Below are 14,058 nucleotides of genomic sequence, written 5' to 3' on the forward strand. Positions count from 1 at the left end.
AAACATTGGCGTCAAGTGCAAATTGATAAGATAAGCGTTAATGCATGTTTTTCACTTTCTGGAAGAATTGTCTTCTATTTTACACATTTGAAAGATTTTAAACATTTTGCTACAAAAAATTACTAAAAAGACTACTGTTTGCTTTATATGACTTTCTGTAAAGTCGCCAATTTCATTCTTAATAAATACAAAGGCCCTTATTGCGAGTGTTGTTCAACTTTCGATGCGATAAAAGTCGATGGAATCAATAAATATCTGTTTTGGGATTGTATATCTCTTTCGACAAAGATATTTGCTACTGTGAACTATGAACTCGATTTGAGTCGATAGCAAAATTGTAAACGAAAAAGATCGAACAATAAAACGAAAAATTTCGTTCACAATAGAATTTTCACGACACAAAAATTCATTTTCGATGATCGATTTTCCACAAAAGTCGTCTATCGATAGAGATTCACAATACCAAAAGTCATTTTCGATGGTCGACTATCGACAAAAGTCGTCTATCGATAGACAAACGATACTCGCACTAGGGTCCAAAGTAAAATTAAATAAGAACCCATGTTTTTACTTTGACAGATGTGGAAATGTAAAATTTTAGCTGGTATTTCCATTAGACTCAAAAGCAGTCTGTCAAAAAGAGTCCACCTCCACATATCTTAACCCTAGAAACACTTTATTTTTTAATGCGTTTAAGCTACCCATTCGTCGAAGCAACAAGTGAAAAAGCAATGCAGGAACGTCAAAATGACTTGAAAGACTGAGTCCAATGTGAACACCGCCTTATGTTTAGAATTGATTAGATGTGCACATTTTCACATAGAAAATTACACTTAAAATTTTTAAATTAGGAAACTAAAGGCCTACTTCTTTATCGACTGTGAACTATAGAAACCTACCTCGCATATTACCTGAAAAATACGGAGGGATATCCGAACATGAACAACTTTTCCCCCGGAATTCATTATAGAGAAAAAGTGAAATTCAATTTTTCCAAGTAGAATCTTGTTCACGTGAAACTCATGTAAAGCTATCCTTATCTTGCCTCCATATTCAACAAAATGCATTGATTTTTTTGTATGAAGTCTCTTACTCGATTGTTCATCATGAAATAAACGAAACATTAAGGCCTTAACACAATGTACTAACACCGTTTTCACAATGACGCTGATTCGATGACAAATCGAATATTAATCTGGTTCTCACTTTGATTAAAATATTATTTAATTCATTCGTTCTGTAACTGTCACTTTTGCGAAAACGGGTCGAGTAACATTTTCAATTGTGAACAAACTTTCCACGCGAAATAATTTTCGTTCGTTTGGAATTTCAAAAGTTGATTGAGAGCCATTTCCCCGAATACATTTTGTCGGGAGTTTTCATTCAGAATATGGCTGAATGAAATTAAAAAAGATTAAATTATTTTAGATTCCCCAGGAAAAATAATTTTGAAAAAGGGAATTCCTTGAACATTAACAACTTTTCGTTCGGAATGCAATATGAGTAAAAAGTTAAATGGAATTATTTTACTGCCCGAATGACAACTTCTTCTTCTTTCTTTTTCTCGGTTGACCTCAGAACTCGGCGGCAAGCCTCCTGGTTTTGTATTGTTCCATTTCTGAGGCCAACTGAATGCTGGTGTTTTTGCATTTGCTTGTACCAGGAGTTCATAAGGCATACCTTTCTTTTTGCTTGACTGACAACTATAAACAATTATTCGCTTTGATTTTACGAAAGGAATAATGTGATATGCCATTATTTTATATTGAAATTTTGTGAAACTCATAGAACGATTGAACGGTCACGTGCAGACAAATCTGCTGTCACATATAGAGACATACATCTGTTTTTGTTATAGCTGTGTAACGACTTTTTCATTTGATTTAATCCCATTAGATTGTATTTTCGACCAAGATACTCCCTAAATACTAATCGAAGATATTTAGACAAAACAAAGAAACGTCACGTACAGACAGACAAAGTCAACCAAAAACTGTACGGAGGTCGAAGATTAATTGTTTCAGAAAATCTATTAAAGTTGGTGTTATAATGACTAAAGAACTATTGTAGGCTGCACATTAAGTGAAATCAAAAATATACCGACCATTGAAATCGGCCTATTTTAATAGAAAAAGTAAACAGTAAATATTTTCATATAATTTGCAGTTCGTTTTCTCAATTCACAGTCAGTGAATTGTCTTGCCTCTGATCTTTATGACTTAAGTGGATTGAAGTCTCCAAAGTCCATTGCTTAATAAAAGACAACATTTCCAACCCCTCACTTAACAAAATATATTGGATCTCCGGACCTGACCGCATAATCACAATAATATTGACAATGTGTGCGATCGGCCGCACCGCAACTATCATCAAATTGTGCTATGTGCTTGCGCGGAACGGCCATCAGGCCAACAAGCATAATTTCGAATTCCGTATTTCCCTGGTAGGTATATCTATCTATGTAACTCGTTACTCGTAGATATACTCGTCGTTCGATGTCGCCGTATGAACTTTTTTTTTAATTAATTCACTTTTCAGTCGGAAATAGTTTTATGGCTGTGTCTCTGAAACAAATTATACCTCGCGTAGCCGTATATGAAGAGTCCAACTACCTTTTGGGTGGGTTGCTTTTGCTTTGTGATTGGGATTGAAACGTTGAAACGCTGGAAACGCGTTTGCGCAATTTCACTTCCAAAAAGGGGCAATCCTCTAAGACCTTAGAGCTTGTATATACTCGTACTTAATAATAATTTTGTATAGAAGCGCGCGTAACTTTTTTTTTTAACTTACTACGTTTTTGTTTGTAATTTATTCATAAATTTGTTTTTTTTTTCTTTTTAACAAAAACAACAACAACAAACAATAGATTATGTTACAACATACGTCAAATGGAGGAGGAGGACGTAGAGTGACATCAGTACCGGCAACGGCTTACCTGGCAGCTGTGGTGGTGATATTCTTAACGACAACATGTTCCTCATGCGAAGGGTCTCCTTGCCAATCGTTCCAATGGTGGGATCCATTTCAGGATAAATGCATTCCATGCACAGAATGTTCGGGTCAGAAAATTGTTTTAAGACCCTGTCAATTGCACAGAGACACGATATGTGGCTCAATTTATGATTTAGAAATTGATTGGATGCTTCTGGCGAAAACTGAGCCAAATTGGAAGGAGGTACGAGTATATCAATAAATATTGACTTTTGGTGAAATTTTACAAGGTCCTAATTTTTGTTTATGTATTTTTATTAGCGTCGAAAGGAAAAAATTCTACTTGTTGAAAACGAGAATAGCCATAATAGCCAAGAAGATAATCTCGAAATCGACTGGCAATTGATGTCCCTCATCCTAGTGGTTGTGGCTTGTTTGTTGTTCTTCGTCGCAGCCGCCTGTATACTTATACAACACTTGCGACAATGGCGACAAATGGAACGCCGATTAGACAAGGGTAAGTTATTTCTATTTTCTATTTTCAATTTTTTTTTTTAATAAGAAATCTTTTTCGGAAATTATAATCAACTTCCGTTTGGAGTTAGACCCTAATAGTAAAAAGGGAACGGAAACGAGTTACCGTGATACATACAAAAGTCTTGAAATCATACAACTCGATCTGATGGTAGTTCTCAGGATTGTCATTCTCATTTATTGATTGAATTTTTGGGTTTGTTGGGTCGTACGTCGTTTGGCTATAAAATTTTTTCATGTTGCCTAAGCCTATACCTGGGACCTGGTTCATAACGTTTTTTGTTTTTTTTTTTTCATCATGTTGTTTTTGAGTGCTCGCACCTTTTTTGAGGTGCAATTAATTATTCAGTTTGTGTACCGAATCGGTATATCTTTACCCAGACATCTGCGCAGGTATAAGAGACACAATTTGAAGCAAACAAAAATTGGTTAAGAGTTAAGACCAGAAGCATTTTCGGACATCAAAAGTTGCGTTGAAATTGCGACATGATTTGCCAAAATCAAAAAAAAAAAAAGAATGAAAAACGTGAAAATATGAAGTTTGGTTTTATGATTGCATTGAAATATTTATGTGAGGCAGTGCATAGGCTGAAAATTAATTACATTTTAAAGATCTTTAGGTAAATCATTGAAAAGTTGGCCATCTTTGAGTTCATGACACAGTTTTAAGGTCTTAACATCACATTTATTTACATATGAATTCGATAATAGAAATTCGATATCGAAATATTAACATTGTGAATTCAAATCTACAAAATAGTACTCTAAAATTTTGTTAAGCCCTTTAATTTAGAATTTAATGTTAATAAACGGTTCTCAATTAACAATCAACCCAAGGTCTTGAGATCGATATTGTCTCAATTAGTCATCAAACTCTTTGAATAGTTTTTTGTTTATTTATTTAAAAATCTGATTTGAAAATAGATTTGAATACAAAAATATATTATCGAATGATCGTCCATCTGGGAATAAGTTCGTTTTTGGCAATAAACTGCTTCTTTTGAGTGCAAGGTGTTAAATGGCAAAATGCCAATTTGTCAATTAGCCCACATTTCAGGATTTAATAGTTCATATAATCAGGTAATTTGCCGATGCAAGGGTTAACAGTTGACAATTGAAAACAAATATTTAGTTTAAAGCACGTTTTTTCTATATTTTGCTCGAAATTTCGCAAACTAAAGAAGTCAATCTGAAATATTCTTACAAATATTTAGATGATTTTGTTGCTTGGCATCTTAAAGATACTTCCAACCAAAGAACGAAAGTGTATAAAGGAATGTAATAGATTGTTGTGGTTGATTTAGTAACCATTCTTTAAGTGCCTGAAGAAAGACTTCCAGTTGAATGATTGAAAAGCTTGCGTTAGCCGTGTTCATAAAGTCAGATCTGCGATCGGACTAACTTAGTCCAACTGCAGAACTGCTGTTCATAAACGTCATTATGTCGTTAACGTCGGGCAGATTAAGCAGCCAATATTTTATGGCTACAGAACTCACGAAGAAGTTTATTTGGCTCTTGATTCGATGTTTTTATTGTTAATAAAATGTAAATATTGTAAACAAAATTGAAAAGCAAATATAATAATTAGGGTGGTCCAAAATATGTTTCTTTTTTCATTTTTCGAAAAATTTAGATTATAATGACACAGACATATTTCTAAATCGTGTTTTTGATACAATTAATTTTTTCGTATTAGGGTGGCTCTAAAAAATGTTATTTTCTACAGTTGCTTGTGGAATTTGAAAAAAAATAAATTGGATATTATTTTGACCAAATTACCAAAAAAAAAAAACATTTTCCATTCAACATTTTTTTTTTCTTAATTATTGAAAAAAAAAAATTAATTTTCACTGCAAAGAAAGTTTAAAACATAAAACAAAACTCATTTTTTTTTAACGCATCGATAATTTGTTTTAAATGTGAACCACTCGTTTTTTTTTATTCCTCTATTAGAAGAAGAAGAAGAAGTAGAAGAAAATAATAACGAAGAAAAAATAATAAAAATTATATTTATTTTTCGTAGAGCGATTGAATTTAATTCAATTTTAAAGTTTAGTTGAGGTCACTTGAACTTTAAAAGTAGAAGAAAATATGTATTTTTTTTTTTACCACCCTAATGTAACACGGTTTACAAATTTTCCGTTTTATTTAAAAACAATATTTTTGGGAACTGAAAAAAGGAAATATATAAATATAAAAAACTCATTCTGTGGTAATTTTTTATACATATTTTTTTATTTCTGACGTGGCTGCTGAAAATTGTACTTACGCAGGTCTGCAAACATTCTGCAGAATTAGTGTGTTCATTAATGCAACAAAGACGATTGTTCTAACGCAAATTTCCGACGTTTATGAAAACACCCGTAGTCTGGACTTCTTCGAGAACCGCCTCAGGTGATGGAGCGAAACGTTAAATAAATATTTTTTTCCCGACTTGATGGATTCCTCCAATATTAAAAAAATTAAAAACATCTCTGTTGATCTCGTCTAAATTTTCTTACGGCGACCCCGGTTGCCAAAAAATTCTATTTTCACAGAAACTGGATTTACCGGAAACAATCTAATATCAATATTATTGAACAATATTAAATTGACTTCAAAGAAACTTTGAATTAACGATTTAAAAAAATTTACCCCATCTGACGTAAAAGTATTTCCAACAAAGGAACTAGAAACCCCCTTCATACTTAACCCACACCTTCACCGAAACAAAAACCTCAATCAAAGAAAATCTATACATATCGTTGTAAATATAAAAAATAATCCACTTCCGGAATAGAAAAGACAAAAAAAAAAAAATAATAAATATATTTCCTCTCTTAAAAATAACGTCTTTAAAAATAGACACGAGCACACCTTGCATCCGCTTTTCAGTTTCCAATAAGTGGAACCGGATGTGTCAAAGATGGGATGTTGTTTTCTCTTATATTTAGTTGAGAGTGGCACGCGTTGGAGAAAAACAAATAAAAAAACCTAATAAAACGGATGTAATTCGAACTACTGAACTAAATTAACCCTGAATATGAAGTCCTTTTGCTTTTAGCCACGCGCTGTAGTATATAAAAAAATACTAAAGAAAAAAAAAAACAACAAATAGAATGTCTATACAATTCTGTTCTGAGAGGTATACGAATGAAAAATAAAATTCATTTAACTGTAGGTGGAGGAATATTTCCATATTTTGTATTCAACAAGCAACAGCTGGAATCACCTTATAAACATTATTATAGAGATAGCGCAGAGGTATAGTTCGATTGAAAAGAAAATACAAACTCAAGGAATTATGAACTAACTTTCGTGTTATATATTTTTGTTACAAAAATAGCTAGGAATTGTTTTATAAACTGTTGGAATGCATGTTCGGCTTTTCTAGGTGAATTAGTCTAGAATCTTTTGGGCGCAAAAATGTATTATAATAAATTCAAAAGGCAAAAAGTTCGGCAAAAACTATGCTCATAGCAATAAAGGATTGTTGGAACTTCTGTAACTACTGTTTGAATCAAAATTCAAAAACTAGATTTTTAAGTAATGGACAATTTTTTAAATTGTACGTTGTTATCAAGGTGAAGACATTTTAACACATTTATAGCCATCAGGTTGAGAAGTTCTTAGTTTAGAATGAACTAATGTATTAGGTGATGAAGACAAAAAATTAAAATGAAATTTCTGATTTGTTATAAGCTGGAATTTTATTTGATCCTAATTGATTTCAGTTTTATACAGCGTGTCCTTACAGGACCTTTCTTTGCTGAAAAAAGCTTCAGTTTCGTCTTTTTATGTGTATGTAAAAAGTGGTGTCAAGTCTCACGATTTTGCGATGTTCAATTTCTGAGGCCAAGTGAATGCGCTGGAGTGAAAAGATTTCAGATGAATTGGTTTACAATTTAATTTTAGCTTTTGAAGTGAAAACTTCTTTAGTATCGTAGTGATTTGAAACAAGATGAAACGAAAACGCGACACGACTTCAACTTGTTATAACTTTTTTGTTTTAATAGATAGATAAATGAAATTTGTACTGTAGATAGGTAATTAAATAAATTATAATTGTACAAAATTTCAATTAATTTCATATTCAAAATTCGGAGATAACGGTAAAAAGATGTTCTTTTCCAACACACGTTATATCTTTTGATCTAGTACAAATTTGATTTAACTTTAATACGCATGCTGATAAGATAACCTTTTATTTGATATATCACACATAAGGTTAAGTGCTCTACAAGTTACACAATCTTAAATTGAAAAAAAAAATTAAAAATACTTCAAAACACCTGTGGAGATCTGTTGGCGATGAACAGCTACCAGTGTAGGAAGTACCGTAATCTCAGTCTGGAAATTCGACATGGTTGACTTTAAAAAATTCTAACTTCTCTTGTAGACATCTTTGAAATAAGATTTATACATCATTATACAAGGTGAAACAATAAGTTTTTACATGGTATAAAATTTTGTATAGGTTTTCAAATAAAAAAATTGATTTAATAGCATGAGAACATAAAAATAAATGTTTTTTTTTGCGTTTTGGATGAAATTTCATCGAGTTTAAAAAATTCTAGCTCTTTTTGTAGATGTCTCATAGACTTTATCGATATATATGTGCCCTTAATTATGAAAGTGGACTAAGTCACTCCTAAAAATGGCATCAAATCTAGCCTAAAAATAATTATTATTTAAGGGGTAAAGTTTATTTGAACGTAAAATTGCAGTAAATAAATTTCTTTATTGCTCCTTCAGTGATTTCATAAAAGAAATACAATTAAATCGTTATAAGAAAATTATAATGTAAGTTTTTCTTTAACCAATGCAAAAAGTGACTTAACCCACTTTCATAATCAAGGGCACATATATTTTGAGCTAAGACAATAAGCTTTCAGATGGTGTAGGTTGTTATAGGTTGTTAGGGAAGAAAATGGATTTAATAGCGTGAGAAGATAAAAATACGTGTTTTTCGCTTTTCTTTATGGAAATTGATCGAGTTCAAAAAATTCTAGCTCTTTTTGTAGATGTCTCATAGACCTGATCGATATATATATTTTGAGCTAAGACAAAGCTTTCAGATGATATAAAATTTATATAGGTTGTCATATAAAAAACATGGATTTGAAGGTGATAGAATAAAAATAGGTAGATTTTTTCAATTTTTTTCAAGAAAAATAATTTTTTAAGGTTTCACTTCTACCACGTGTGAATTGCATACATGATTTTTTTGAATTGTTGCTCACCAAGATCTTCAGCAGAAAGTTGCACAATACATACTTATGAATTCAGGAAAATTATTAGGCTAAGTGGGGGCAAGACAGCCTATATGGGGGCAAGACCGTTTTTGTACTATATTGTATGAAAAAAATTATAATCATTTTTAGCAAAAAAAAAAAAACGACTTCCATGGATAAAACATGGAAAACATGGGTTTTATGTTTTTTTTTCAAATAGTTCCTAAGGACTGAACTGCACGAAATTGAAATGGGACTACATTGCAGCCACCAACTACAAAAAGAGTTATCAAAATTGGTTCACTTAGTCCAAAGTTATGCGGTAACAAACAAACAAAAAAAAACAAACAAAAAATACAGACGAATTTAATACCACCTCCTTTTTGGAAGTCGGTAAAAATTGACAACATTTGTAATACAAAATAAGTGGCTTCTGGTATGAAAGATCATGTCTGTAAGTACGAGCAAGTTTGGTTGAAACCCCAAAAAGTACTGGTAAATTTTGTGTTTTTACTTTTCAAAGTGGAATAATTAAATATCTTAATTTTCTTTTTTTATAATACAAGGTGGGAACCTATGAAGATATATCATAAGTGTCTGAAAGAAACGGTTTTACTATCAACAGAATTTGATAGGGCGGTCTTACCCCCATGTGGGGGCTAGACCGTTTTTTGTTAGATGTTTTTTCAAAACGTATTATCTTTTGTTCATTTTAATTAAATGATGTTTTTTATTGGTTCTTAAGGCTGCTAAGCACTATAGGGGCGGTCTTGCCCCCACTTCCCCTGTATTAGTTAACTGAAAATCAAGCAAATTAAAAAAATGTTGGCATTTTTCATCGACTTTAAGACAGCTTAAATAAAATTGAATAAATTTACAGAAATGCTTCTAAGTAAAACCTATAGAACAAATTAAAGTCCTTTAAATTTGAAAAATTCATGATGATTATTCACTAAATGTTTTCCGTCAACATTATCACAGGTTTTTAACTAATATTCGCACCCTTTTGCGAATTCAAATAGTAACTCTTTTGGAAACTAAATTCACGATTTTGAAAGATAAATTTACTGCCTTGCAAACCAAATTCACCCTTTTGCAAATCAAATTCACCTACTTCTCAAACAAAATGCTTGAACTTATCGATTAATTCGCATTTTAAATATATGTATGAACTTATGCACAGTAGAAGTAGTAAATACATCAATCTTGGCAATCTCTTTTAATAGTTTGTACTTTTTGTAAATATAATTCAAAAGTTTCTTAAACATAGCCACTTTAGAAGCTTTTATCTGGAGTCCTTTGTCATGTATTTGATAAGGGCGCTAATGTGTTTCACTCCGACTCTGTTCACGTGCTATAAATCTTGTCTATTTTAATGGATGATTATTTGCTTTGGAAGTGAGAAACGATTTGAATACTCCTGCACAAAATGTAGGCACCTACAAACCAAACAAAAAAACAAGGACGCAAATAAAAAGAATATAAATTTATGAGCAATTAATTAAAGTTAGGTATATTTTTTTCATGAGATCATTACCCTTCGATAATTTTTTATTTTATTTAATTTTATTTATTTGCTGTAATTGAAATTTATTTCTGTCTTGAAAGTGTACAAAAAATTGAATTCTTTATAAACTTTTTTTTATTCATCACCCCTTAAGAGTAGAATATATTTTTCTTATATCGTTTTAAAAGGCATAAATAATTCGAAAAGCGTACACTATTAAGCGTGAACTGAACATTTTATATAGCTGAAAAGCAATTCCAATATAACGTAACACAAGTAAAACGGAATAGCTTGACAAGCTGTTGACATTTTGAGAAGCTCACATTATCGCGAATGGAATTGTTAATTTATGAAGAATAGATTTAAAAAAAAAATTTCACAAAATGATCTCATAACTTAAAAGTTTTCACACAAGATTGCCACAAGATGACTTATGGTATGCAATAAGATTAAGATAATTATTTTCTAAGGAACGTTTAAAGGATTGTCATATAGAAAATAAAGTTTGCAAATTAAAATGCATGTTTATTTGTAAATAAAAATAGCTCTGAGAAAGAGAATTGGCAAGAAATTATAAACGATCTAACATTTCTGAAGTATTAAAAATCAGTGCGAGAAAGTGTGGAATAGAAGAGAGAGTTGGAAAGAAGATTGGAAAGTATTTCATCTATAGAACATTTTTCTGATAACAGAAAGAACTGACACAACTCAGCAAAGGCAAAGGAAAGCAACAGAGTTCCTGACATTTACATTGGATAACCACTATAAAAACCTCCAAAACCTAACAACATATTACCTGGAATACTACAAAAGCTACAAGACGTCGAAGGTATTCCTTGACTGCCGCGGCATGAACGAAATAGATCTTATGAACTAGAGCTAGACTGTAATTCAAATAGAGCGGAGGCTGCTATTACGATAGCTGCTTTAAATCACTGCTCAGTGCTCTTCAACTGAGCAGTGAACAGTGCGATTTGCTGTTCAATATAGCTGTTCCGTGCTCAGTCCTCAGTCTGTTCTTTTTTGCTTATATGTATTAACAATGATAAACATGAAGCGATCAAGTGCAAAGGAAGAACAGTTAATATGTTAGATGCTCTTAAAAATTTCACTGCTTTTAAAATCAAAAATGTTCTCTTTTTCAGAAAATGTTGTCGGCTTTTTAAAATATTTCTTTTTTATGTATTTATTCCTTGAAAATGGTAACTTTGTTTTCCATATGTTCAATCATATTTCAATTCAAGAATAAATTTAAAGAGTAATTTGTGGCTTTAGCTGATATTTAAAGAGTGATTTAATAGCAGCTATTATTCGCTGCACTTTTTAATATGCAGCTAACTGCTAATCTTCTCTTTAAATGTTGCTTTCAACTACTACAACTCTATTGAAAAAGTAGTTCAAAGCAGATTTAAGTACTAAGCAGTAGATAAGAGCGCCTAAAAAAACGCAGCTAGTGTTTCGGGCCTTCGCTTCTAAAAGACCTGAGTCCCCTCTTCCTTTTTCTAAACAGCCATTCATGACCATATTCAGAACCGTCGAATGGGTCCAGTCAGGGTACTCTGTTATGTTTAAAAACAGTTTGCCTTGGGGAATTTAAATATCCCAAGCGGACCACTCACGAAACATCGATGCTTAAAGTATGTAATGTCGTATGAATAGTTTTTTAAATTGCCTGGCCAGCTACTTGGGTTCTCAGCATTTGAACTCCCTTTTCGAGCCTTCTGTCCCGCTCACGATACATTATTTTAAAGTTGCTAGGCAGACGCCAATGTTAAAAAAGGCGATTCTTATGTGATTATTTTCGTTATTTTCACGTTTTTGAGTTAGAGAGTGTAGTTCTAATTCCCCTCACATAGGAACGAAGGCCACTTTACTAAAGTCGATTTCGTTACCACTGAGAACTAAGACCCTATCTATCGGCTGGAGTCAAAAAGTTTAAACTCCAAACCAGCTACCTCCAAATCGCTGCACAGTGTGTCGTCCCCTTATGATAAATCTTTTTTTCTTTTTGTTAAAAATTAATATTTTTGCTATTAAAATATAATTTAGAAGTGTCAACTTATATGAAAACATATTTATCTTACAAAATAACCCAGGTTATGTATTCAAAATATGCGATCCGAAACATGAGTACCTCGGAAATCGAAAATATTTTGAGAAATTTATGCGAAGCTTTGAGAGTATATATTTCACGTTTGGTGAATGTTCGAAAAATTTTGCAAATGTTATTTTGTTTATTTGAGTGTTGTTGTAAAACGTACAACAAAAAAAATTTAAATTTATAAAATTTATTTATGAGTTATTAAAATTTCTGTGATAAATAGCCAAAAAAAATTTTTTAATTTTTAAACTTAATTTAAAAAAAAAAACATTGAAAATCATATCGATAATTTTTTTATATTATTTCGCTTTAGGTCTATACTTAATTTTGGCAAAGTCTGGTCTGCTTCTGTTTGCGATTACCAGAGATATTTACATTTATGTGCTACCAGTCAAGTACTCAAAATAATTCATTTTTTGAGAAACAGGTTCAAGGGGATCACACAAATAAAAATATCGATGTTTTTAATAATTTTTAACCATAAACAAGTAACAAAAAGCTGTTTATGTAATTAAAAATATTTAAAATATTGTTTTCAACAAGAAAAAAAATTATATTTTTTTGCATACTAAATTTTTAATATAATTACTTGACCCGGCCGAACTCTACTGTGTATTATAGCGTATTCACCAACCTCGCCGATATAAGAAGTTACGAAAATGCCAATAAAACGTCATTTCAAAATTTGAAAGCGATTGACAAAAAACTATTCTATTCTAACTATGAAACGCAAATATACACACGATTTTTTTGTATAGAGAAGATAAACAAAACAAGTTGACTTCCACTTAAGTTTTCTCAGAGTAAAAAAAAGATATTGAAAAGATTTAAACGGGCTTTAAAAGAAAACATTTAGGTCTTTTAGAAACTGTCACAAATTTATTTAAAATAAATCACCACGTTCAAGAACATAACCTCAAAAAATATTAAAAAACGACATTTCAGATTTTCTAACGGGAATATTTCAAAAACGTGATATGATAGAATTTTTCTGACTTCGGATTCGAGTTCAGCACACCAAAAACCTTGCGAAAAGTATATTTTGGTTTTTATATAAAAAAAAAAAATTAATCAAAAAATGTTAATTTCATAAATTATACTAAAAAAAAGTTATAGGTTGTTCAATTTGTTAATTTGTAACTTTTTTTTCTATTCCTGCCATAAACACACAAATAAAAAATATCAAAACTCCAAAAACTTAGCTGCAAGTATTTATGATAAACTTTTGTATGGGCTCGACACACTGTGCGCTGGTGGAACAAATAGACAGAAATGCAGCGAATCCATTTCGAGTTATTCATAATCAAAATAGAGCTTAGACTGAGACACTAAATAGACTGAATTAAGCGTTGTTTGAAGGCCTGCCGAAAAGCTTGTACGCCAGAGCTTGTGATTAGTTTTCAAATAAAATTTGCACTTCAATCTGAATTTCGGAACTCACTTTTAAAAGATATAAAAAGATTCCCGCTCTAGATAACCCTGACCAGATGGGGTTCAAATAAAATTTTCCTCAGTCGATTTACTGAATTTCTTAAAATACTTTTTTTGTATGTCTTCCGCAGATTTATATTTTGTTTTGTTTACACCTATACTTTATAAAAATTGCAAATGTTTGTTTTTTGCTTTATTTTTAACTTTTATTACTTTACTGCTTCCATTATAAACAAAAAAGCTTTTTCTCTTTTATAAACTCGAAACAACGAAAAAAATCAAGAATAAATTAGGTACCAAGTGAATGTTTATTTTGGATATTTATGTATTTTCTATTCTCT

General features: G+C 31.2%; 2 protein-coding genes across 2 annotated transcripts in view; one reads left to right on the forward strand and one right to left on the reverse strand.

Moving 5' to 3' along the window:
- LOC129908658 (UPF0729 protein CG18508) overlaps positions 1-14,058 on the reverse strand; it is a 67,643-nt gene that overhangs the window by 34,555 nt on the left and 19,030 nt on the right. The window lies entirely within an intron of this gene.
- LOC129908656 (tumor necrosis factor receptor superfamily member wengen) overlaps positions 1-14,058 on the forward strand; it is a 33,430-nt gene that overhangs the window by 9,934 nt on the left and 9,438 nt on the right. Inside the window, exons 3-4 of the mRNA XM_055985311.1 lie at positions 2,867-3,175; positions 3,253-3,448. Coding sequence (XP_055841286.1) covers positions 2,867-3,175; positions 3,253-3,448 — 505 coding nt within the window. The remainder of the gene's footprint in view (positions 1-2,866; positions 3,176-3,252; positions 3,449-14,058) is intronic.

This window comes from Episyrphus balteatus, chromosome 2 (genome assembly GCF_945859705.1).
Source record: "Episyrphus balteatus chromosome 2, idEpiBalt1.1, whole genome shotgun sequence".
Classification (NCBI taxonomy): domain Eukaryota; kingdom Metazoa; phylum Arthropoda; class Insecta; order Diptera; family Syrphidae; genus Episyrphus; species Episyrphus balteatus.